General features: G+C 36.5%; 1 protein-coding gene across 1 annotated transcript; it reads left to right on the top strand.

Moving 5' to 3' along the window:
* The first annotated feature begins 5,496 nt into the window (after positions 1–5,496).
* Positions 5,497–12,941, top strand: LOC128541555 (legumain-like). Its single transcript, XM_053512026.1, has 15 exons — positions 5,497–5,628; positions 5,834–5,967; positions 6,220–6,313; positions 6,940–7,037; positions 7,382–7,463; positions 7,598–7,683; positions 8,495–8,570; positions 9,618–9,680; positions 10,451–10,514; positions 10,614–10,732; positions 10,834–10,950; positions 11,103–11,312; positions 11,653–11,808; positions 12,543–12,610; positions 12,896–12,941. The coding sequence occupies exons 3-15, from the start codon at positions 6,236–6,238 to the stop codon at positions 12,939–12,941; spliced, it is 1,263 nt and encodes a 420-aa protein (XP_053368001.1). The 5' UTR covers positions 5,497–5,628; positions 5,834–5,967; positions 6,220–6,235.
* Positions 12,942–23,159: the final 10,218 nt, after the last annotated feature.

The raw sequence follows: 23,159 nt of genomic DNA, 5'->3' as shown, positions 1-23,159 counted from the left end.
CCAAAACACACCAAGATCCTCCAGGAGATGTTACTGTGGCACAGACGGAAGCTCCACTGTGCTGCCCAGTTGTCTTGGCCCAGAAACCTAACTGATGAGGCTCAACAGGGCGGTAGCATGTTCTACACAGGTAGCTGGACTAGCGATGCTAAATTGCCCCTAGGTGTAAAGTCCACTTTCAGAATTCCTGAACAAAATATCTGAGAATAAAATTATATACAGTATAGTGTATATTTATGACATGAAAATGTTACAAATTTCATTCGAATTAATTAAGTGCAGTAATATTCTGTATTGAAATGAACATACACTCTAAAAAATAAAACTGTGCTGTACTCAATTTTTTTGGTGAAACATTTTTACACTTAAAAATGAGTAAATATAAAAAAATATAAAAATCATGTAAAATATACTTCATGAGTTGAGTACAAGTCAGTAAAAAAATTGAGTAGACCTGAATAACTATATTTAGTACAATGATGTACAAAATTAAGTAAATAATGAAAATCAGAAGTTAATGCAAAGTGAAAATGAGTAAAATAATTGAGAAGATATAATTGAAAGATACTGAAAATTATACTATTATTTAACAAACAAATGTGCTACATTTACTAAATATTTTTAACTGAATAATAAAAAAAAAAAAACAATACACACATTACCATTTTAATTAAACATTTATTTGCCAAATTTGACAAGACATGAAGTCTAAACTCAACCTGGTTTACATGCAAATGACATGTAACAAGATTATAAACAGACAGCTGGATTTATCTTATTAGTAAACAGTTTCAGAAACAATACTTCTGCCACAAGTATTATACAGTTAACATGTGGAAAGTAGACTTTTGTATTAGAATCTAATGAGTCACATTTTACATCTGAAAGATTGCACACCTTCACACTTCTGTTTCCTGCAAACTGTGGGATCCATACAAATGTGTGTGCAGACCTTCTCAGGTCTTAAAGAAGCAATGACAGTCTAAATGAACACAGGACACTAAATATCCATGACCAACAGTACCATGCTTCACTCGATAATGATCGAAATTCCTTTTGATGATGCGACAAATGCACACAGTTTACACCGCCATCCCATAATGCTGGCACCTAAAAAAGGAACAATAGTATACAAGTACAGTAAGTACAAGTGTGACTGTTACTGTAAAGTCTACCAGACTGGTAAAATAGTACTTCCGTTCAAATACATACCTTTTGGACTAATATACATCATCACACTGATCTACGAGTGGTGTTTAAGTCAAAGCGCGACTAGTGATGAAAATTCTCTAAAACGCAGACGTAAAACTGATTTGATTTTACGTAGCCCATTGCTGGTAAAATTCCGGTGAACATTCCAGTGGAATGCTTTTACACAAAACGGACTGCTTTGATCACCAAAGGCATTTTGCTCTTACAGAACAATGCACAACCTCATACATAGAGAAAAAAGAGAGAGAGAAATAAAGGGGGTGTTCTGTTATTCTGCACAATCAATGGTCCCGCTTTGACTTGAACATCCCTTGTATAAAAATGATACCCAACTTTATTTATGCATGACTATCAACTAAATCAATTTTTTACTTTGGTTAATGGAAAATCTAGTGGAAAACTTGTATAGTCTAGACTTATTCTAGGTAAAGTGAAATATTTTAAGCCTTGTTTTAATTTCTATCTTTGATTCAATGGTTACACATTTAATACTTCTGTAACATTTAAAAAGTTGACATTTACCTCCTGTTTTATCTCCATTCAACTTCTCTTCATTAGTGGTGTTGGTGCTGTGAAAGAGATATAGAAAATATATAACATGTTTCAGACAAACACACACAAAATCAATCAGTTTTAGTTTCTTTTACTTACATATCACAACATACATAACATTGTAAATATAAATATTTAAATTTCATATTACTTTCTCCCAATTCTGAGAGAAATGTTGTATTTTCACTAAATCTTTATATTTCATAGCTTTAGTTACTAGTACAGTACTTAGCACTTATATTTATAACATCTGCCGCTGCGTGCTCAGTGTTTAATCATGTTAAAAATACTCATATACAGTAACGGATAAAACACTGCCAGAACCCGGACACTGCACCTCATTTCTGCTGTTTAAACCGGATTTGTTCTGAGTTTCTTCCTTAAAGTGTCGGAGTGACCGAGCAGACTCGCGGTTCAGTGTGTGAGGTGGACCGGTACACACGCGGTAATTACTGTATTTGAACATGTTAGTTTTATATCCTCGCCACAGTGGCGGTTGGCTGCGCAAAATCACCGCATTTGGCGGGAGAAATTCAAATATTGCGGCCCAACCGCCGCCGGTCACACCGAGAAACGCGGACATTCACGCGCTGCTGCTCGGTGTTAAATCTCTCCTTTTACACCAGAGTTTAAGTGTCTGTATTAACGCCGCTTTAGCTGAGCAGTTCGGTGGTTGGAACAAACAAGCTAAATCACACTGAACCCCAGGACTGGCCTGTTGCTAGCTATCGTTAGCTCTGGAGCTCGGCTGTGACAGGATTCAGAACAGTAACTCACACCCTATAAAGTTGTGTGTGCAGGCAGACAGAGTCATTATTACAGTAACTTGTGTTAGCTGTTTACTCACCAGGATTTATAAGGAATGTTCCAGAACGTTCCAGGTCCTTCATGTCCATTCTCACAGCCTTCTTGTCTCTGATGTTACACCAGACTTCCCATGAGCACTTGCACAGGGCAATTTACTCAATTATTTAAGTTTTTGTTGTTAAACATAAAGAATATTGAGTTGGAATAATTTATAATTCTAGTTCTTGAAAGTAATCAGTACAATTACTCCATTAACAGATATTTTGACTGAAATGTATAAAAAAATATTAAGTGCATGTTGAAAATATAATTAAGTTAGTCAAATGCTGATTTTTACTAGTGAAGTAAACTTAAATTATAGTGTAAATTTAAGACAAAATTAATAGTTGTTTTTTTTAGGCATTTATTTTGATTTGTCTAACTCAAACAATCATGTATGTGACTTTTAGAGATTTTATTAGGGTAACATAACCTTTTTATAACTGTGAAATTTACAAGGCCACAGAATAATTTTTTAGAGTGTATTTATGTTATTAAATGGTTGCCCTTTAGATGTTGGATAAAGCACTGATAAAGTGAAAGGATCGAATGTCTAACTTTGACATAATTAAAAGTGAAACCAGTCACCAGCCAAATGATTTAGTGAAGTGAAAGTTAATATAAAAGTTGCTATTTTTAACTTTACTCATGTACTGTACATGAGCATGTTAAGTTAATATATTTGTTTAACCTGAAATGTAATTCATTTTTTTTTTACTAAATTCTCTAGAAGATGTTTTTAAAAAATAATCATTTAAGTCTGGAATAGCTACTATTAGCTAAAATGTAATAGAATGTCAATTATTTGGTTGCCATGGTGATGTTCGGTCGTCATTGGGGAGGTTCACTGCTGGGAAGAGTGTTGACTGTGCGGGTACAGGATGTGTGACTTTTCTCTAACATATTTAGATTTAGCCCAGATGTACAAACGCCACCATGACACTTGATTTATAAAAGACGATGTTCTCCAACCTTTAACTTTAATAAAAACCCAGATGCGTTCCTTTGGGCTAAAAGGTTTGAGATTCCCTGATTATAATGTAACACAGTATCAAACCTTGTATGTTAGTGGAGTTTTTTTCATATTTAGTTAACAGATAATAATAAGCAGTTGAAAAATAAAGTATTATACGTGGTGCGAGCTTAATTGAAACATTTAAATGTTAAATAGGCCTACTTTAGGACCAGCTGCATCATGTAAATCATGACACACACTTCTGCGTCCCTGTACCTGTATCATACATTTTCCCTGGAAAATTTAGTCAATATGACATTCCTATGACTTTTCTAGTTATTCATTCCTAGCGTTCAAGTTAAACTAGGACTTTCTGGTGAAAGTTGTAAAAGCGATTGGCATTTACAGAAGACTTCACAGTGATGAGACTCTTAGCCGGCGTGAAACTTGAAGCTCACTGCAGTCATTCAGCATCTGATCCTTGAAAACTTGCACACACAATTATTTACAACACAATTTACACATTACAGGAACTTGGGAACAGTCCTGACCTCGCTCCAAGACATTTCCACATGTTTGGGCCGTTAAAGGAGTTCCTGGGAGGCCGGCGTTTCAGACGTGAAACAGTCAGATCATGAGATCATGACTTCGGCGTACTGGGAAAACTTTCTACCTCGATGGTGTCCAAGCACTAGTGAAACACTGTGATAAGTGCATTAGTGTATCAGGGGATTATATAGAGAAATAAAGGCAGTTTTTACTCTCAGTAATGTGTTCTGTTATTCTGTACAAACAAAAATCCCCTCCTAGAATGTTGCCATGGGAACCCATCACATTTTATCCCATTCATTACACCCAAAGCATTTTAATACTCTCAAATACTTTATTTTAATCCAGTAACAATCCTACTTTGTATACTGAGCTGTCAGTTGTTTTAGGTATAAGATTAGGAAAAGTGCTAGATTGAGACGGACTGTAAAATATAAAGTCACACTTCTGTATGACTCAGATCTGTTTCTATCTTTACAGTTTTTGAGAAACTAGACTGTTTCAATGATGTTTTAAAAGAAGTATGCTTTAAATAAAGTAAAAATGTTCATGGAGGTGGTGTGTGGTGAGTTCAGGACTCACCTGACATTTTCCCAGCACGTGCCTCTCGTCCAATCAGATTCTTTCGCTTCGTTTATTTAAATTTATTTAAATATTCATCTTAAAGCATATTATTCAGCAACTAATACAAGACTGCTAAGCTGATTAAGGATCCAACGATTCAAACATGTCAAATTTATTTATAAAGCATATTTAAACACAACACAGTTGACCGAGGTGCTGTACAATCCTAAAACACTGTAAACAGTCTAATAATAATTTTAAAAAATAATAAGAAGAAACAAAAGAAAAATAAAATACATATACAAATGAAACAACAAAAAAACTATAAAAAAAATTACCCTCCATGCATTAAAATAATTAAGCACTAAAACTATAAATGCACAAACAAGCAAACAAATAAATAAACAATTAAAAAAATAAATAACAGGAGCTCAGCTGTTTGTAGCCATTTACACACACACACCCATCTACATGAATGCAATGTTTATTAGTGTGTTTACTGTTTTATTTTTAAATGGTTTACTGATTTCCTTTTTTATTTTTTATTTTTATTTTACTTAAAAAATATTTTAACAATATTTGTTGAGTTGGTTACTTTATTTGAGTAATGATCAGAATTTGTTATATACTGTATTTGTAAACATTCGACAGTTTCCCTATAATCTTTAATATATATGTAAAGGTTACATAAAATTTAAAAAAGACATCAAAATAGAAAGTAGAAACTGTTACGTGACTCTTTTTCCAGCCGCTGTGTATCGAACGGAAGAGAAGTGACGCATGAGACTGAAAGTGATGTAGAAAGTAAGAGAGTTAGATAAGCTCAGAGATGAAACTAAATCTGCTGGATTGTTTGGGGCGTCTGTGGATCTCACACACGGGGGTGATGGTGATGTCTTCATCTGAACCTCTCAGTCTCACATACGTACAGCCGTTAGTAAATCCATAAGGTGAAAAATAAATGAAACAGTAATGTGAATGAGTATACTGTATAATGTTGTATTACATGTGTGTGTTCTACAGCTACTGTATATAAGATGGTAAAGTAACGCAAGAACGCAAGAGATTTAAGGAGTGAATAGTATTCTAAATGATGAGCTGTGTTTACAGAAACAACAACAATAACAACAACAACAATGAAACTCAATCTTTTAGGTAAAATCCTTCTTGCTGACTCAGGAGCTGAAGTGAAAGTGGACGTTTGCAGGTTATAAAACCTTTAGACATGTCTGATCAGGACCCTCAGTCCAACCAAAGCCGAGCTGAAGCCATCGCAGGAGAGAAGACAGGTAGGATTCACTACACTTCTTATTTCATGTAGCATTTAGAATCCAGAGCAGATGGGTTGTGTTAAATATAATTGATGTGTTTAACAAAACAAAAAATGTGTTTATGACATGATACACAATAAATCACCTGCTGTCCAGGAATTCAGGGTGCCCTCTGGTGGCGAGGTGGTGAAATGTCCCAGGTGATTATGGTGTTGGTTTGGTTCCTATTCCTATCTATACGGGAATGTTTGCTTTTATTCTGCTTTGTAGGAACTCTGTAGACGATATGGGAGGAAGCTACAGCAAAAGACAGTGGGTTCTCCTGGTATCAGGTTCTAAAGGCTGGGAAAACTACAGACATCAGGTGTGAATATTAAATAACATTAAATACAGCGTGATTTTTCAGTTAGAGGTTGTGTGATGTGTGTGAGCAATACGAATGCTTTGTTATCTTGGCATGTACTGTACAAAAGTCTTAACAGCCCTCATTTATTTATATTAATGCAGTCTTGAGCAATAGTTTTCCAGGCTTACCGAAAATGTTGTCATCGTTCTTTATTTTCTGTCCAGTCCCTGTTTTTAAGCCACACAGTGACCTATGAATCATTCAAGAATGAAAAATTCATCTAACTTAAGGCCTGAACCAGTGAGAAACAGATTCCAGTAAGAAATGTGCTGACAGGTGATCAGGCTGGTGATCCTCATGATGCTGAATGCTGTGTGGTTGAAACAGACGAGAGGGGAAATGAGGTCGCTGCTGAGGTTGTTTATATAAACAACAGGTTGTTAAATTGTATCTTTAGGCACTTTGCAACCTGTCGTAATACAACATCTGTACATAATCTAATTTGATTTAATTTAATATGAAGGAATGGGGGTCAAGACTTTTGCACAGCAGCCTACTGTATACTTATGATATCTTTTGGTGTTTGGAGATGAGTTAAACAATTTCCTTTAAACCCAAATCTAAAGTTACAGTTTCTCTTTCAGGCCAACGTGTGCCACGCTTATCAAGTGGCACAACAGAGTGGCGTTCCAGACCAACAGATCGTGGTGATGATGTATGACGACATCGCTAATAATAAGGAGTGAGTGTTATACACTGTATATACAGTAGAGAGTTTCCCACCGTTCCAGGGTCAGATGTGTCAGATGTAACATCTAACATGTGACAGAGGTGCACTCTGGGAAATGAAGTTCCAGACACCAAAGTCCATGGCGTCGTGCAGGGGTTATCCCTGACAGCTAGCTCTTGTTTTATAAAAGAAAAATCAATTTTTAAATATTCCTTTGTTCTCCTTGAAATCTAAGATGTATTTATTGAATCACAAAATCCTCAGTAGTTTTTGAAACATGAATCAGCTTGTTGTTAGTAGGCTGAGGTCAGAGCTCGTGTTTTATATCAGTATTACAATCTTTTGTGTGTGTGCAGAAATCCCATTCCTGGAAACGTTATCCACAGACCCAACGGTCCGAATGTGTACCCTGGGGTCCTAAAGGACTACACTGGAGAGGTTGAAGTTTATTCTAATCGACAAATAAATAAATAAATAAATAAATAAATACTGATGAATATAAAATATAAATATGATTTGGTTATTTTTGGAATATTTTGGAAGTGGAATGAATCTTTTTATATGATTATCAGGATGTTTCAGCTGAAAACTTCCTGGCTGTACTGCGTGGAGATTCAGCTGCAGTCAAGAAAACAAGAACAAAAAAAGTCATACAAAGGTATTTACTATGTCTGTTGTGTCTCTGTCTAACTCAGATGTCCCTTCGGCCCCCGTACTGATGGGTCAGAGAGTGTTGATTAGTTTTCTCCAGCAGCAGCTCTGACTGTAGTGCAGGTTCATATTAACGCACTCATTCTGAAATGTAACAGTTTCCATAGCAACAGCTGACTTAATGGGATGTGTACAGAAGCGTTTACACTTCTTCATGGTTTCTGTTTAACAAAAGACAACAATTTGCTTCTTTTTTTCTTATAAACTTCAAAAAAAAGAATGCAGAAGTGACTCTTGCATTTGTAGCTGAAGTAACTCTTTGCACTCTTTTTCACAATGTTTAATGGAACTTCCTTTAAGACGACCAATCCCGACAGAAGTGTGTGTGGAGCGAACACACATGCATAAAGGGGAGTGTGTGTGTAGAGAGAGATGGTCGCTTTGCCTCTGAGTCCTTCTCGTTTTGCTCTTCATTGTTGTGTATTTGTGGCGTCGCCGGAGGAAGAATGTGATCCTTTGCATGTACAGTACGTGGTACCGACAAAAACATTAAAATTCTAAAAACTGTCCAGAGCTTTTTATTTTCCTTTTCAAAAGTTCACTTCGACCAGGTCAGACTCTCTCTGATGTCACAAATCATATAGAGTATGAAAAAGGTATATAAAAAAAAAAATCTGTACCACAATGAACACAGTTTGCTGTGGAATCTATAAAAAGTCATGGGGTTGTGCTGTTATAGGAAAATAATCAGGTGTCTTGATCGCATCATATATTTGTATGTAAGTGATACAATGTTAATTTCACCGTGTTTTTTTCAGCTGTAAAAACGATTCTATCTTCGTTTATTTATCGGATCATGGAGCTCATGGAATCTTTGGATTTCCTCATTCCACTGTAAGTTTAACACATTTAGGTTAACATCCACTCTCTCTCTCTCTGTCTCTCTCTCTCTCTCTCTCTCTCTCTGTCTAAGAGCTGAATTCAGATTTTATTTAAACAATGAGGACTGGAGTTAAGGACAGATCAAATCTTCTGATCTTCACCTTAAACTTTTTCATGTACGTTAATAAACATGCCAACATATTGGATATGTACGGCAGTTCTGAGTCCAGCACATCTCCATCTGGCATAAATTGACGTGTCCACTAGAATTTATGTTTGCTTCACCAATTCACTTAAGCACCAAGGAAAAAATATTCCAGTCCGATATCAATCATGTCACAAGGACAACATTAAACATAGCATTAGTAAGTATTTAAATGCGACTGTCTCTTTCACGTGTCCTCAGCTCCACGTGTGGTGTTTAAGCCCTGGGTGTTAAACTCTACTCAAAGTCACAATGCACCAAGTCACTTCATCTCCTATTCTCTACTCAGTCGGTTCGACGGCTGACCATGACTTGCTAAGTAGAATTTAGCTTGTTAGCTAACAATCCAAGGTATCCTAGATAGATACCGAAGTGTTTCAGTGACTTTATACCACTGACTGAATCTATTCAACCGCACAGGTCTGGCACTTCCCTTCATGTCCATCATACAGCTGGTGCTAACAGACTGCAGGGTGTCGACATACCGACTGTCTAATAACGCTGTCCTCATCTTCTCCGAGCCAGACCCTGCAGACCATTGAGAGTGAAGCACCATGGCTCTCCACCTCTCTCGCAGGACATACCATGCTGCCTTGTTTTCTGTGAACAAAAAACATAAACTTGTGAATTTCTGTGAATTTTTTTACTAGGAGTAACGTTCATTGGAATGAAAAATGAGATCCTCTGGTTTCTCTGGTCATGCTATCTAAATAAAATTAAAAAGCAGCCATCAGGAACAGCTTGGGAAAAGTGTAGAGGCTCTTCTATCTTTACATTTTTATCTTTTAATCATTCTAACTATATAACACTGAGGTCATAAATATAATACTGTGTTATGTTTATTATTATCACAGCTTTATGCCCATGATCTCATTAACACAGTGAACACGATGTCATGCAGTGAGCAGTTCTCAAAGGTATGAATTTTCTCTAACTTGTAAAAATGTCTCTGTATGAAAACTAAAACATAATTTCCTATTTACAATAGAAATGAGATCACAGATATCACAGATTGAATGCAGGTTATACTTATTGGTTTTATAGCTGATTACCCGGGGCATTCGCAGCGGACACTGTGCCACTTGTTTCAAATGTACACTCAAAGTTATTTTTTTGTTTTTTTATATATATAGGATATACAGTATATAGTGAAAAGTTTGGACACACCTTCCAATTCAATGATTTTTGTTTAGTGATTTATTTTTCGACATTCCAGAACAAAACTGGAGATTTCAAAACTATAAAATAACAAATACGCATTAGGTAATTAACTATAAACTACAACAACTCAAATGTTATTATAAGACCTGAAGTTCAGCTGTTCTGGAACAGTTCCTACAAGAACTAAAACCCATCAAGCTCCATGATGAAACTGTCTCTCATGAAGACCTTCCCAGCAAAGGAAGACCAAAGGAGAAGTTCATTTAGAGTCACCAGCCTCAGAAATCACCAATTAACAACCAGCACCTCAGATTAGAGCCGTTATGAAGGATTTAAGTAAATAAGTAAATAAGTATCAGATGCATCTCAGTATTGATTGTTCAGTGGAGATTATTGTGTATTTTGGATAAACGCCTTCAGTATTGTTTTACAATTAAAAATCAGGAACGACCATGGAGTTAGAAGGGGTGTCCAAACTTTTGACTGGTAGTGTACACAAAACTTTCTGAAGTTTTGATATTTGCAGATGGTGATTTATCTGGAATCATGCCATGCTGGATCGATGCTGGACAAGCTCTCAGACAGAAACGGTCAGCACTTTTTCTTTTTTTTTTATTACTGGGTGTCAATATTATTAAAAACATCATGTTAGTGTGTATGTGTGTACAATCTTCATCCTCGTGTTTCAGTGTACTCCGTTGGCTCATGCGGTCCTGATCAATACGCTTACGCTTGGTTCTGGGACGGGAAAAGAAACACCTTTCTTGCCGACGTCTTCACTAGTTACTGGCTCCATCACACTGAGACTGTTAGATTTTTAATGTTTAACCATTTTAATTTCTAATCTTACGTATAAGGTTTTTAAATTAGACACCGCCTGTTTCTGTTTTGTTTCTCTTCACTGTAAAGCAAAATCTCAGCTTGACTTCTTTTGAGGATCAGTTTTCCTACCTGAAGACGAACGTGAATGAGGCTGTGAGGAGGCATGTGGGAAAGACTCAGGTGCCGAGTAACTACGGGTACAAGGTACGTCCAAATCAGACCAGATAGACCATCCCTAACAGTGGGGCACTAATACAGAGTCTGTCTGTAGTTTGTTTATGTTTTCTTTTTAATATATAACAAACATATTTACTAAAACTTTACGTGCGTATTCCTCTTTACTCTACATTATTTAGGGCATGCTGAAGTTAATGTTAAGTGAATTTTTTGGAGACTCCCCGTCCTCTGACCGCGAGACCTACACGTCCCAACCCTTAAATGTCCAAGTGTCTGATGTAGTAAAGACTACTGATGTCCCACTGATAATCAAAAAGAACAAGATTAAAAATGAACAGGACTCGGAGAAAAGACACGAACTGCAAAGACAATATGATGATCTTATAAATGTGAGTAAACCTCTTCTACTGTACTGCTTTCGATACAGTGAAAAAAAAAAATAATAATAAAAAACACTCCCCTGCACTGTCTCCACATCCCGAGTCTTATTTATGAGACTGGCACTGGAGACTCCTTCCATGAATTTGTTCTTTTCAAACACACTTTCGAAAAACATGTTGTGAATTATTATGAACAGGAATACTCTGCATTCTGGCACTTTCTGGTTATTTCTGCTTTTGTTAAAGCAGTCATTATATATTAAATGTTATCATTTTGTGCTGAAAGACATTATTATGCAACCCACTGTTTGAGATGGCTTTATAGAAAACAATTAGTTTATTTTTGTAGAAGAGGAAGATGGTGGATGAAGCGCTGCAGAAGATTGCTGAGCGCACAAACGCTTTAGGAGCTCTGACTGAAACACGTGAAGTGTCTCACACGTACGAGCTCAAAGTCGCGGCCGAACATTTCAGGACTTATCTCTTCGACTGGGAAAAGGAGCCGGTATGTACATATATATACAATATGTACTGTGTGTGTGTGTGTGTGTGTGTGTGTGTGTGTGTGTGTGTGTGTGTGTGTGTGTTTGTTGGTTTGTTTATAAGATAATATAATTTAATCCTCAATACATTCACCTGCAGGATGTGAATGAAACATGCCTTGTACTGGAGACATGAGCAGCTCAAACTGAGTCTAAGCACAGAGCTGTAGAGCTGCAGAAACACTGTGAAGCAGAAGAAATACACAAAACATCTTAATCACAACCTTCAGTAAACTTAATTATAAACTTCCTGGTTTGGATCATTACGTGAAGTTCCCACATGTGCATGGACAGTCAGAGGTTTATTAAAGTGAAATATTAGATGAAAGACGAGTAACAAATTGTTACGTTTAAGATCAAATAAGGAAGAATTGTATGTTTGATGCATCCACCACATCTCGATACACTTACCAGGCTGGCCTTGAACCAGGAGATGGAGACAAACACACATGATGTGTCTGAAGATCTCTGTTTATTATCAGTAGAGCATATTTAAGATTTTAGCCAGATAGCAAATAACTAATAGCAAAAAAAAAAAAAAACTGTTGAGCATCAACAAACAGCTTATTACTCCAAGCTTATTACTTTATTATCATTAATTATGATTATTAATTCTGAAGTTTATAGTTTGTTCATACAAAGTTTCTCTCTCTCTCTCTCTCCCTTTCTGTGTGTGTGTGTGTGTGTGTGTATGCAGTATGTTGTCACTCATTCACACTTGCAGGTTTTAGTGAATCTGTGTGAGAGTGGTTTGGAGGTAGACAGGTATGTGTTATTAGTTTTTCAGTATTTAATTAAGAATTAATTAATAGGGGCCAGGGGTAGCTCAGTGGTTAAGGCATTGGACTACGGTTCGGAAGATCCCAGGTTCAAACCCCACAACCACCAAGTTGCCACTGTTGGGCCCTTGAGCGCGGCCCTTAACCCTCAACTGCTCAGATGTATAATGAGATAAAAATGTAAGTCGCTCTGGATAAGAGCGTCTGCCAAATGTCTAAATGTAAATTAAACGTGTCCACTCACTTCTGATTTTTTTTTAATTTCCATCAGAATCACTGAAGCCATTAGTCACGTGAGCCACCAGATTACTTTCTGAAGAAATCACAAACAACTTCACAAAAATCATCTTTATTTTTAATGTTATAAGGATGTCTTTTAAGTAATCTTTTTTCACAGTCAGCATTTTAAAAAATTAAAAAATTTAATCATGATGTGTTTGTAATGAAAAGAATCTTACCTCATGTAAGAAAATTAACACAGCATATCAATGTCTATAGTAAAGACCTTGTGAAAACGTTCATTTGTTTAGTTACTTAGTTTGATTTGTTTGTACTGTAGTTTTATTTTATTTGTAAAGTTAATTGGTAGTATTCATTAAACTTGTGTATTTAGAAAGCATTGTGATGCATATTTGAAAATTAAAATGTCAAGAAGCATTTTGCACACATTATCATATTGCATACATTTCTGAACGTAACATATGCTATAGCATATACAGGTTGCTAAATTTTAAAATTTGAGGCATTGTATTAAATAATAATAATAATAATAATAATAATAATTTCTTATAGAAGGAAAGTTTATATAAAGATTTTAGTGGAAAGTATTTTTTTTTTAAATAAAAGAAAATAAAAAAATAATCCTATATTCTTATTTAATATTGTATTGTAAATTTAACTAGGCATAAGACCACCAAATAAATCTACACATCAATAACATGCGGTAGTGAGTAGTGAGCACCTAATATTTTACTTTAAGAGACTCATTTTAATTATTTCAATTAATAAAACTCATTTTAATCATCTCTTGTGCAAAATCTTAGAAAATACCTGAAATAACTGAACCAGGATTTCGACCTTATAGAAGCACAATGACATCACTGGTTGAAGTGGTAAATGTCTTTTTACTTGTGTTGATTGACCTTAGTGCAGCTTTTAATACCACTGATCAAAGTATGCTCTTTTATAGATTAGAAAACCTAGAAGGAATTAAGGGAACGGCCTTCCACTGGCGCAGATCCTATTTGACTATTGATCGTTATCAGTTTGCAGATTTAAATGATGACTATTCTACGTGTAGTGAAGTTTGGTGTTCCACAGGGTTTGGTTTTAGGCACATTGCTATTTTCTCTTTACGTACTTCCTCTGGGTGACATAATTCGTAAGCATTATTTTTCACTGTAATGCTGATAACACACATCTCTTATCTAAAGCCAGTTGAGAAAAACAAGTTGAAGAGTGGAGTTTTTTGTATCTGAGGTGACGACCAAGGATGTCAACCTTGCCCTGTGAAGCAGGATACCTGGACGAGTAAGACAGGTCCAGAGGGCAGAGGGGGTCTGAATCACTGGCCATTTAGGAGTGACATGTATAGCTTGACAGAGAGACAGGGAGAGGCAAAGAAAGAGAGGAAGAAATAGAGAGATAGGAGAAGAGGAGAGAGCAGAAGAAAAGGAGAGATAACAGTTAGATTTGATATTGGCCTGTAATTGGACAGCTGACAGGGGTCAAGGTCAGGTTTCTTAATAATCGGTTTAATAACTGCTAATTTAAAAGATTTTGGAACATAACCAAAGCTGAGTGAAGAATTAATTATTCTCAACAGGGGTTCTGTTATTGCTGGTACTATCTGTTTAAGAAAATGTGTCGGTACAGGATCTAATATACAGGTTGATGAATTTGAAGAAGAGATGAGTGAAATTAGTTCATTCTCTTCAAGGGGAGTAAAGTATTCTAGGTTCTGATCTGACATGGCTAGATTAACATCTGCATCAATTACATTGTTCGGTTTCAAAACCTCAATTTTATGCCTAATATTTACAATTTTATTATTAAAAAAGTTCATGAAGTCCTCACTATTGCATAATGTTGTTGTGGTCAACCCTCATGTTGTAATGTTTCATTCAAGATTTAAGAATTAAAGAACTTTATTAATTTAATTAATTATCATAATTAATTTATAAATTGCTTTGTCTTAGTTATATAGTTGCTTTGATTAATTTACCAGGAAGAAAGGAAAAAATTAGATTAGACAAGAAAAAAAATTACAATAGAGACAAATAACAATAAATATAAGTAAAAAAAAAAAAAGAATTAAATATAGCACACAGTAAATTACATATTGCACAAAAAATAATTAATATACTGATATTGCACTTAAATTGTAGTGTAAATAAAAAAAAGAATATTGCACAAATATAGTGGTAATCAGATATTGCACTTGAAACTTATCTGGAGTTGTGGGAACAGTAGTGTCATAAAGTATTATTAAACAGTAACTACTGACAGTCCCTAGCAGTTGTGAAAACGTTACAGAGATGAGTTATCTAGATGAGATGAGATGAGATGAGATGAGATATAATTTTATGGCCATTTTGAGAAAAGATCTCCTGTGGCGCTCTGTGGAACACCTGGTCATAATCAGTCTCTGGCTGGAATTGTATTTTGGACAGAGTCCAGATCCAAGCCCAGGACAGATCCGGCAAGTTTAATGAACTTGTCCAGTCTGTTTCTGTCAACAGACCACAGCATAGAAAATGGCACTCGCCATTCGTAAAACATCCGAAGAATCTTCTCAGAAAGAACAACCTGCTTTGTCCTTTCTTGTAGAGTACCATTGGGTTAACTGACCAGTCCAGTTTGTTATCCAGATGCACTTGGTATTGGCAGGTATTTATACTCAGAGACCATGTCCACTGTCTCTCCCTGGACAGATATGGGAGTCACAGGGGTTCCACTTTTCCAGCTCTTTCATTTTCTTGATGTTAAGTTGTAGGTGGTTATGCTCACACCAGAAAACAAAGTCATCCACCACAGACTGGTATTTGGAGATGTCACCAAACTTAATACATCCCACAAGTCGTCAGGGAACTTCTGTAAATGGCATGATTTTAAATAATATCTAAAGTCAGATGTATAGAGGGTGAAAAGAAACGGAGACAGTACAGTCCCCTGAGGAGCACCAGTGCTGCAGATCACTGTGTCGGACACACAGTTTTGTAATCGGACATCCTGGGGACGGCAGGTCAGACAGTCAAATGTTTGAGACTTTCCTTGTTGCTTATTATGTCTCATATATTTTACCTTAACTTTGATTGGTGTTTGTGATTATATCCTAGGCTTCACTCTAACTTTGTGTTACATCTTTAAATTATCCTTTTGCTTTTTTTTCCTGGGTATCTGTTAGTTTTGCACTAAGTGAATTCCATAGTTTTCTTCCTTGTCCTAGTTTTATGTTCCTATTGTTTGTATTATTGGATGAACTTGTTTGCAGGCGTACTGTAGCTCAACTGCTATGATGTATAAGGAGTTAAATATACAGTAAGTTGCCCTGGATAAGGGCATCAACCAAATGCCATAAAAATGTAAATGGAAGTAGTTGTCTTTGCTTACTGTATGTCCTGCCTCATCGTTATCTGTATATGTTACAAAATGATTTATTTTATAATTGTTTATCACTTTTAGAAATTTTATATGATACAGTATGGCTAAAAAAAAAATGAAGCCTGCCTTTCACTTGTTTTAAAAGTTTGCAAATGTCCCCTTGTTTTATTAGGCATGGTGCACTGACATGTGCAGTGAAGTGTCCGTGTGAGCGTTTTAAACAAAGTACCAAAGCAAATGGCTTGCTGATGCACAGAAAAAGTTTGTTTACAATTTCCATGTTTCTGGTTTGCTTTGTTCTTTTACTTAAATTAAGATTCACTGAGAAACCCTGTTGCCCTGGAAAACGGCAAGCTCTTAATAGACCGGAGTAACACTCCTGAGAAACAGAATAATAATTAAATAAACTAAAATGTGTAATTGTGATCATTAATGTGTCCTAAACTCATCACACAGCAGGAATCTCTTATACTGTACAGTATGTGTCACAAACCCTGCAGTAGAATCAAGGGTGATGATGACCAGCAGAACAAACCGCAGTTCCCACCATACACGCTCCAGATCTGTTAATCTCTTGATCGTTGCCTGTGACATGACTAGGGGTTTGATGCCCTTGTTTGGTTTGTCAGTTTCAATTTTTTTTTTCAGCTTTAACCTGCTTTTGTGCATCCTGTTACATAATGCAGGTTATGACACAACATAATGACAGCGTTATCAATGTTTTCACAATAGAGTTTGCTATGTTCGACATAATGTTATTAGTGCAACAGTTACATAAATGGTGCAAATAAATAAATAAATAAACCAAACAAGTGAGGCAGTAAGACTGACACAAACGATTAAAGCACCCAGGACAGAGAAGGATATTGGCAGGTATTATTAAAACAACAACAACAACAACAACAACAACAAAAAACACATATACTGTTTATATGTATATTTAAGCCAGCTGCTCTTCTAGAGTTTGTGTAGGCAGGTAGGTTTTAACTATTTAGCCTTGGGTGCGATGACACAGGTGACGTCTGGCTCTATGCATGTTTGTGTCTTGCAAGAATAAATAATATTACAATATAGTGCTGAACAAACAGTGGTGAATAGTAACTAAATACACTTACTTCTTTATTGTACCTTAGTACATTTTTCACATTTCTGTCATTTATTTAAGTAGATTTATCCGCGTATACTTTTGACCTTTACTCCACTCCATCCTACAGCAAATACCTGATACTTTAGAACATTTCTGCATGGCATTTTGTTTTTTCTCTTCCTCTTCCATGAGAAAGGACGCTGTTTTGAATAAGAAATTCTTTGATTTGTATACGAAATGGAATGTAAAAGACACATGCAGAGCCTGACGATTCACAGAGAGATCCTCCTTCTGTCTCCCTCATGTTACACTTGGCTATTTCAACCATAATGTAAGTGTTTATTTTTTCATAAACTTGGTCACAAGAATAATTTTGTTGCATTTTTTATTGTTTCCTCAGCTCCCAACACACCTGATTTAATTGATAAGTCAATTTAAAGGCATTTCTGAATAAAAGTGTATGTGATAGAGCAGTGAAAACCGTTTTACGTGAATGTTTCTTATGTAGCTAGTTTGCTTTTAAGTTTTGCTGATTTGCTTTAAGGCTGATTTTGTTAGACAATTTACTTTAGTTTTAGTCTTTTGACAAAAGTAGTTTGTTTAACAATGTACATCACCTTTAATCACAAAAAAACTCATTGTCTAAAAATTCTGCTAATACAAACTACCATATAAAGTATAAATAAAATATGTTATTCATTATTCTCTATACTGTATATTTCGTCTTACTTGGGGCTTAACATTTGCTCTTGATTTGAGTTTTTCACTCATGAATAACACCAACAAACATTCTCACTAATGGTGGCAACCAGTGTCAGACTCAGGCTGTCTGAAGGGCAGAGGCACTTTACCCACTCATGATGTGTGTTTGGGGTCACTGTCCAGTTTGAACACTCAATTTTGTCCAACTTTCAATCATCTGATGATTTGAGGTTTCACAAAAAAATTCTGAGGTAGTCCTGCCATCAAAACAGACAGAAGGTGTGATGATCCCACAGCCTCTATAGCCTGCTTGACAGCGTTCTAGCAACATCCACTTTCACGGTAATCCTGTGCCTTGGCTGTTCCTTGGTTGTTCCTGACCATCCAAACTAATTTAATTTCAGCTCAAGGTTAATGTTTGGCTCTTCTTCCAGACCTTGGCAAAGTGACTCCACCTATCAGTAACCTCTTATTACATGCAACAGTTCAAGTTCAAGTTCAAGTAGGCTTTATTGTCACTTCAACCATATACAGTTATTACACAGTGAAACGAAACAACGTCCCTCCAGGACCAAGGTGCTACATGCAACATAAACTTACAACATAAATTAACAGAAGAGCTAAAACTAGCTAACCAAGAGGCCTAGTTAGCTGGCTAGCGGAAACAAGACAGATTGACCTGACAACATAAATTTTAACAACATAAATTAACAAAAAAAAAACTAAGTATCTAACCCAGAGACAACAGACAACATAAAGTGCACATGCAGCTGTGCAAACGAGCAACAAAGTGACGGTGTGACAAACACAACATGACATAATACTTAGTGGTGTTGAGGTGATGAGTTGAGGTAGTGCAGAACCAGTAAACGTTTTAGAATTAAGAAGAATTTAAGTGTGTGTGTGTGTGTGTGTGTGTGTGTTTATCAGTCCAGTCCCTTTTTGTTGAGGAGACGGATGGCTTTTGGAAAAAAGCTGTTGCACAGTCTGGATGTGAGGCCCGAATGCTTCGGTACCTTTTTCCAGATGGCAGGAGTGTGAAGTGTGTGTGAGAAGGGTGTGTCCGATGAGCCACAATGCTGGTGGCTTTGGGGATGCAGCGTGCGGTGTCCTCACTATCCGCTGTAGGGTTTTGCGGTCCGATATGGCACAATTCCCAAACCAGACAGTGATGCAGCCGCTCAGGATGCTCTCGATAGTCCCTCTATAGAGTCAGGATCGGTGGTGGAAGCTGGGCCTTCCTCAGTCTTCTCAGAAAGAAGAGACGCTGTTGGGCTTTCTTGTGCAGGGAGCTGGTGTTGAGGGACCAGTTGAGGTCCTTCTCCAGGTGGACGCCCAGGAATTTGGTGCTTTGCTCAGCGGAGAATGGTTTAATATTCTTAGTATTAAACTATACTATTCTTAGTATTATCAGCAGTGGCATGATGGCTTAGTGGTTAGCACTGTCACCTTGCACCTCTAGGGTATGGGACCAATTTCCAGCCAGGTTTGATCCCCGTCTCGGTGTGCATGTAGTTTGCATGTTCCCCCCGTGCTTGGTGGGTTTCCTCCGGGTGCTCCGGTGTGCAGGGTGTACCCTGTCTTGGGCCCTGGGATAGTCTCCATGCCCCCCGCATCCCTGAATACAAGATAAAGCGCTATAAATGGCGAGTGAGGGAGTGAATATTACCAGCTTTGTGGGTCATTTATGCCCTTCAGTTAAGGACGCATCCTTCTGAATTTAGATTATGCCTCAGGTTGCCACTCATTTTTTTCTTACTAACACTTAAACACTTTTAACACCATAATATCATCATCTCTGGAAGAAAATGGGCCACTTTTGATGCTTCTATTTACATCTTGTGCTGCACTCAGAACATATATTTATATGTGGTATTTAAAAGTCCATTCAGTATATATATGTATCTGTCTTCCCTAAAACACATCTAGAAATCTAAAGACAAGAGAAAATGTTTATTTCACTAAGGAAACTGATTTATTTCATGCTGACTTCTTCTCATTAAGCAAATGACACAATCGTTCTGTGTAATAGGTGTAAGAGATCAGAACCGCTGCATTTATACAGTAAAGATGTAAAGATGACTGAATACAAATGCACGCCACACTTTTAAGATGTTTATGCATAGTTTTTTTCCCCTTCCACTTCAAAATGAGGCGCTACTTTGTGTTGGTCTGTCACATAAATTCCCAATAAAATACATTTATGGTTGTAATGTGACAAAATGTGGAAAAGTTCAAGGTGTATGAATACTTTTGCAAGGCACTGTACCATAACCTCCATTATGAATTGCCTCTCACAGCCCAAAGACATGCAGATTAGGCTAATTGGCGTTTCCAAACTGTCCGTAGTGTGTGAATGTGTGTGTGAAAGTACCACGGTGGTGCAAATGGGAATAAATACAATGGTCCCTATGTGGACTACAGAGTTGGATGGATGGAGGACTATAGGAAGTATTACCAGCTTAAAAGCTTAAAAGTTACAAAAACAGAATGAGGAAAGGATGGAGAAGAGGGAAATATGTGAAGGTTTTCAAAAACTTGAAAAAGAAAACCATAAAACACTGTTTTAAAAGTGATTATTACATTATTCAGAAAAGCATTTCCTTAAAAAAAAAAAAAAGAAAGTGTGACCAGTGTCAGTATCTTCATGTGCAATTCTACATTTTTAAATGAGAAGTATTGAAATAATTTACATTTTCTCACAAAGATTTTATTGTTTAGTGACTGACCTCCACATCAGTAATGAAGAATCTGTACTCACTTCTCTTTCTCACAACAGGTAAAGGAAATGTCTTTTGTCTATTGTCTTCAAAATAGTACTAACAACAGTTCTAAATCACAGGTCCTCCGAGTGGCGCAGTGGTAAAGTGCTCGCCCTAACATCAGGAGATCGCAAGTTCGATTCCCAGGTGTTGCTGTAACCTCTAAGCATTTCATTCGCAAAGTACAGTATACCTACCTTTTCCGGTTTGTATCGGACTGACCGAGAAGTGCAATACAAATTAACAAAACGGAAAACAAATTAAATTGATTGTATAAAGCTGCTTTGTGATGATGTAAATCGTTAAAAGCGCTATACAAATAAAATTGAATTGAATTGAATTGAATTAACAAATTCAAAACCAAAACAACAAACCTCCCTAAAAAATAGTTTTGGGTTTTGTTATTTGGTTTTCCGTTTTGTTAATTTGGTTTTGAATTTGTTATTTTGTTTTGGGTTTTGTTATTTTGTTTTGGGTTTTGCTAATTTGTTTTGCACTTCAGGGCCACCGTACATTATACATGTTCAATGTGCAACACTTACTATGTGGTTGCAAAAATATGTGGACACCAGACCATAATCTGGCTGCTGAACTAAATCTGAACTAAATCAGTGACTGCGGATTTAATTCCCCTTCGCTGTTATAATGTGCTTCACGCTTCTCTTCTGGGAAGCTTTAACTGTAGATTTTGGAGTGAGGCTTTAGGGATTTGTGTATATTCAGTTACAAGATTATTTCTGAGCTTAGGCATTGAACATCCCACACAAAGGTGTTCAGTGGGTTTAAGACACTTAAATTCTTTCACTTCAACCCTGGCAATGAAAAAAGTACATTATAAATATGTATACAATGGAACACTGGATTACGAGCAAAATTTGTTCCGGAAGTGGGCTCGTATTTTAAAACACTAGTATATCAAAGATCTTCCCATAATTTAATGAAAACTTAAATTATTCGTTCCACAGCCCAAAAAATAAATGCATAAAAATAATTCATACAAAATATAAAGTAAAAATAAAACCAATTAACCTGCACTTTACCTTTAAAAAAAAAGTAAAAAGAAATCCCAGCAGATAAGTGTTTCTGTTTATGCACGTTTGGTGCTCTGTGTGTGCGTGTGCGTGTGTGTGTAAAGCTAAAGTAAGAGGAGAGGAGAAATCAGCCCCTCCCCCTCTTCCCCTTTTCATCTCACACAGTAAACATTTTTCCTCTTTTATTTGAGTTTCACACACACACACACATTAACAAAAAGACTGTTTTATCGGAAAAATTTGCAAGGAACATCGCTAATAACACTCCCGCTAACGGAATCACTGTTTAAATTACACATGCACACAACGGCATTCTGACCCAGGGAGAGAGAGAAAAAATGGATCTTTAACCTCTCGGAGACTTTCTTTTGCTTTACATGAGCGTGCACACGTGTTATAATGAACAGTACACGCGCACTGTACACACACGCATACAAACACAAAATAAAAGATGTTTTACGCGCACACACGTGGTTACCAGTGTTATGGTAAACAGTACACGTGTGCATGGATGTTGATTATACCGGTAAGAGACGCGCACTAAGACCGAGCAGAGGACATGATTACCCACAATTCCGCAGCACAAGAGAGAGAAAAAACATTGGCTCAGTTCTAAACATGTGACACTTAGTGTCAAAACAAGAAGCGCATGCGTGAAACATGATACTCGATACTCATAAAACAAGACTTTTCTAAAAAGTCAAAATGTATTAAAAAACCTTTGCTCGTCTTGCGGAACGCTCGCAAACTGTTTTACTCGCAATTCAAGGTTCCACTGCGGAGGACATAATGAATACATGTTGTCCCTGACTTACAAATGAGTTCTGTTCTGGGAGGATGTTCATAAGTCTGATTTGTTCTTAAATCTGACGAAGTGAGTCTTGTACGTTTTATACACAAATACACAATGTAAAGAATAACAATTCACTTGACTAACTCTGTCTCCTTTACTCACACTGCCATCATGTGGCAAAAATGTATATAATTATGCCTAAGGAAATGAATCTCACACTCCAAATGTTACAGTGTTGTCTCGGCACTATTAAATTGTGAGGGGAATCCCGGACAACATTTTGTCTCAGGGCTGTTTTTCACTATATTGGACTGTGAGTTTTGTTGAGGATTTTCTGAAATTAGGATTATTTACCATCCGGACAGCTTTACAGGACAGACATTTTCTATCATCGCGCTCCCGGACGGATTCACTAAATCTAGTGAGGCCGACTCATTTCTCCCACACCCCCACATAGACATTTTATACATTCACTTACAGCTTTAAGTGAAATGTTGTTGTAATTGTAAATATTAATATCTGGTGCACTTTAGTGTCTATTTTTTTGCACAATACAT

Source organism: Clarias gariepinus, chromosome 14 (assembly GCF_024256425.1).
Source record: "Clarias gariepinus isolate MV-2021 ecotype Netherlands chromosome 14, CGAR_prim_01v2, whole genome shotgun sequence".
In the NCBI taxonomy this organism is placed as follows: Eukaryota; Metazoa; Chordata; class Actinopteri; order Siluriformes; family Clariidae; genus Clarias; species Clarias gariepinus.
The sequence above is the reverse complement of the archived record's forward strand: the minus strand, read 5'-3'. Positions and strand labels throughout refer to the sequence as shown.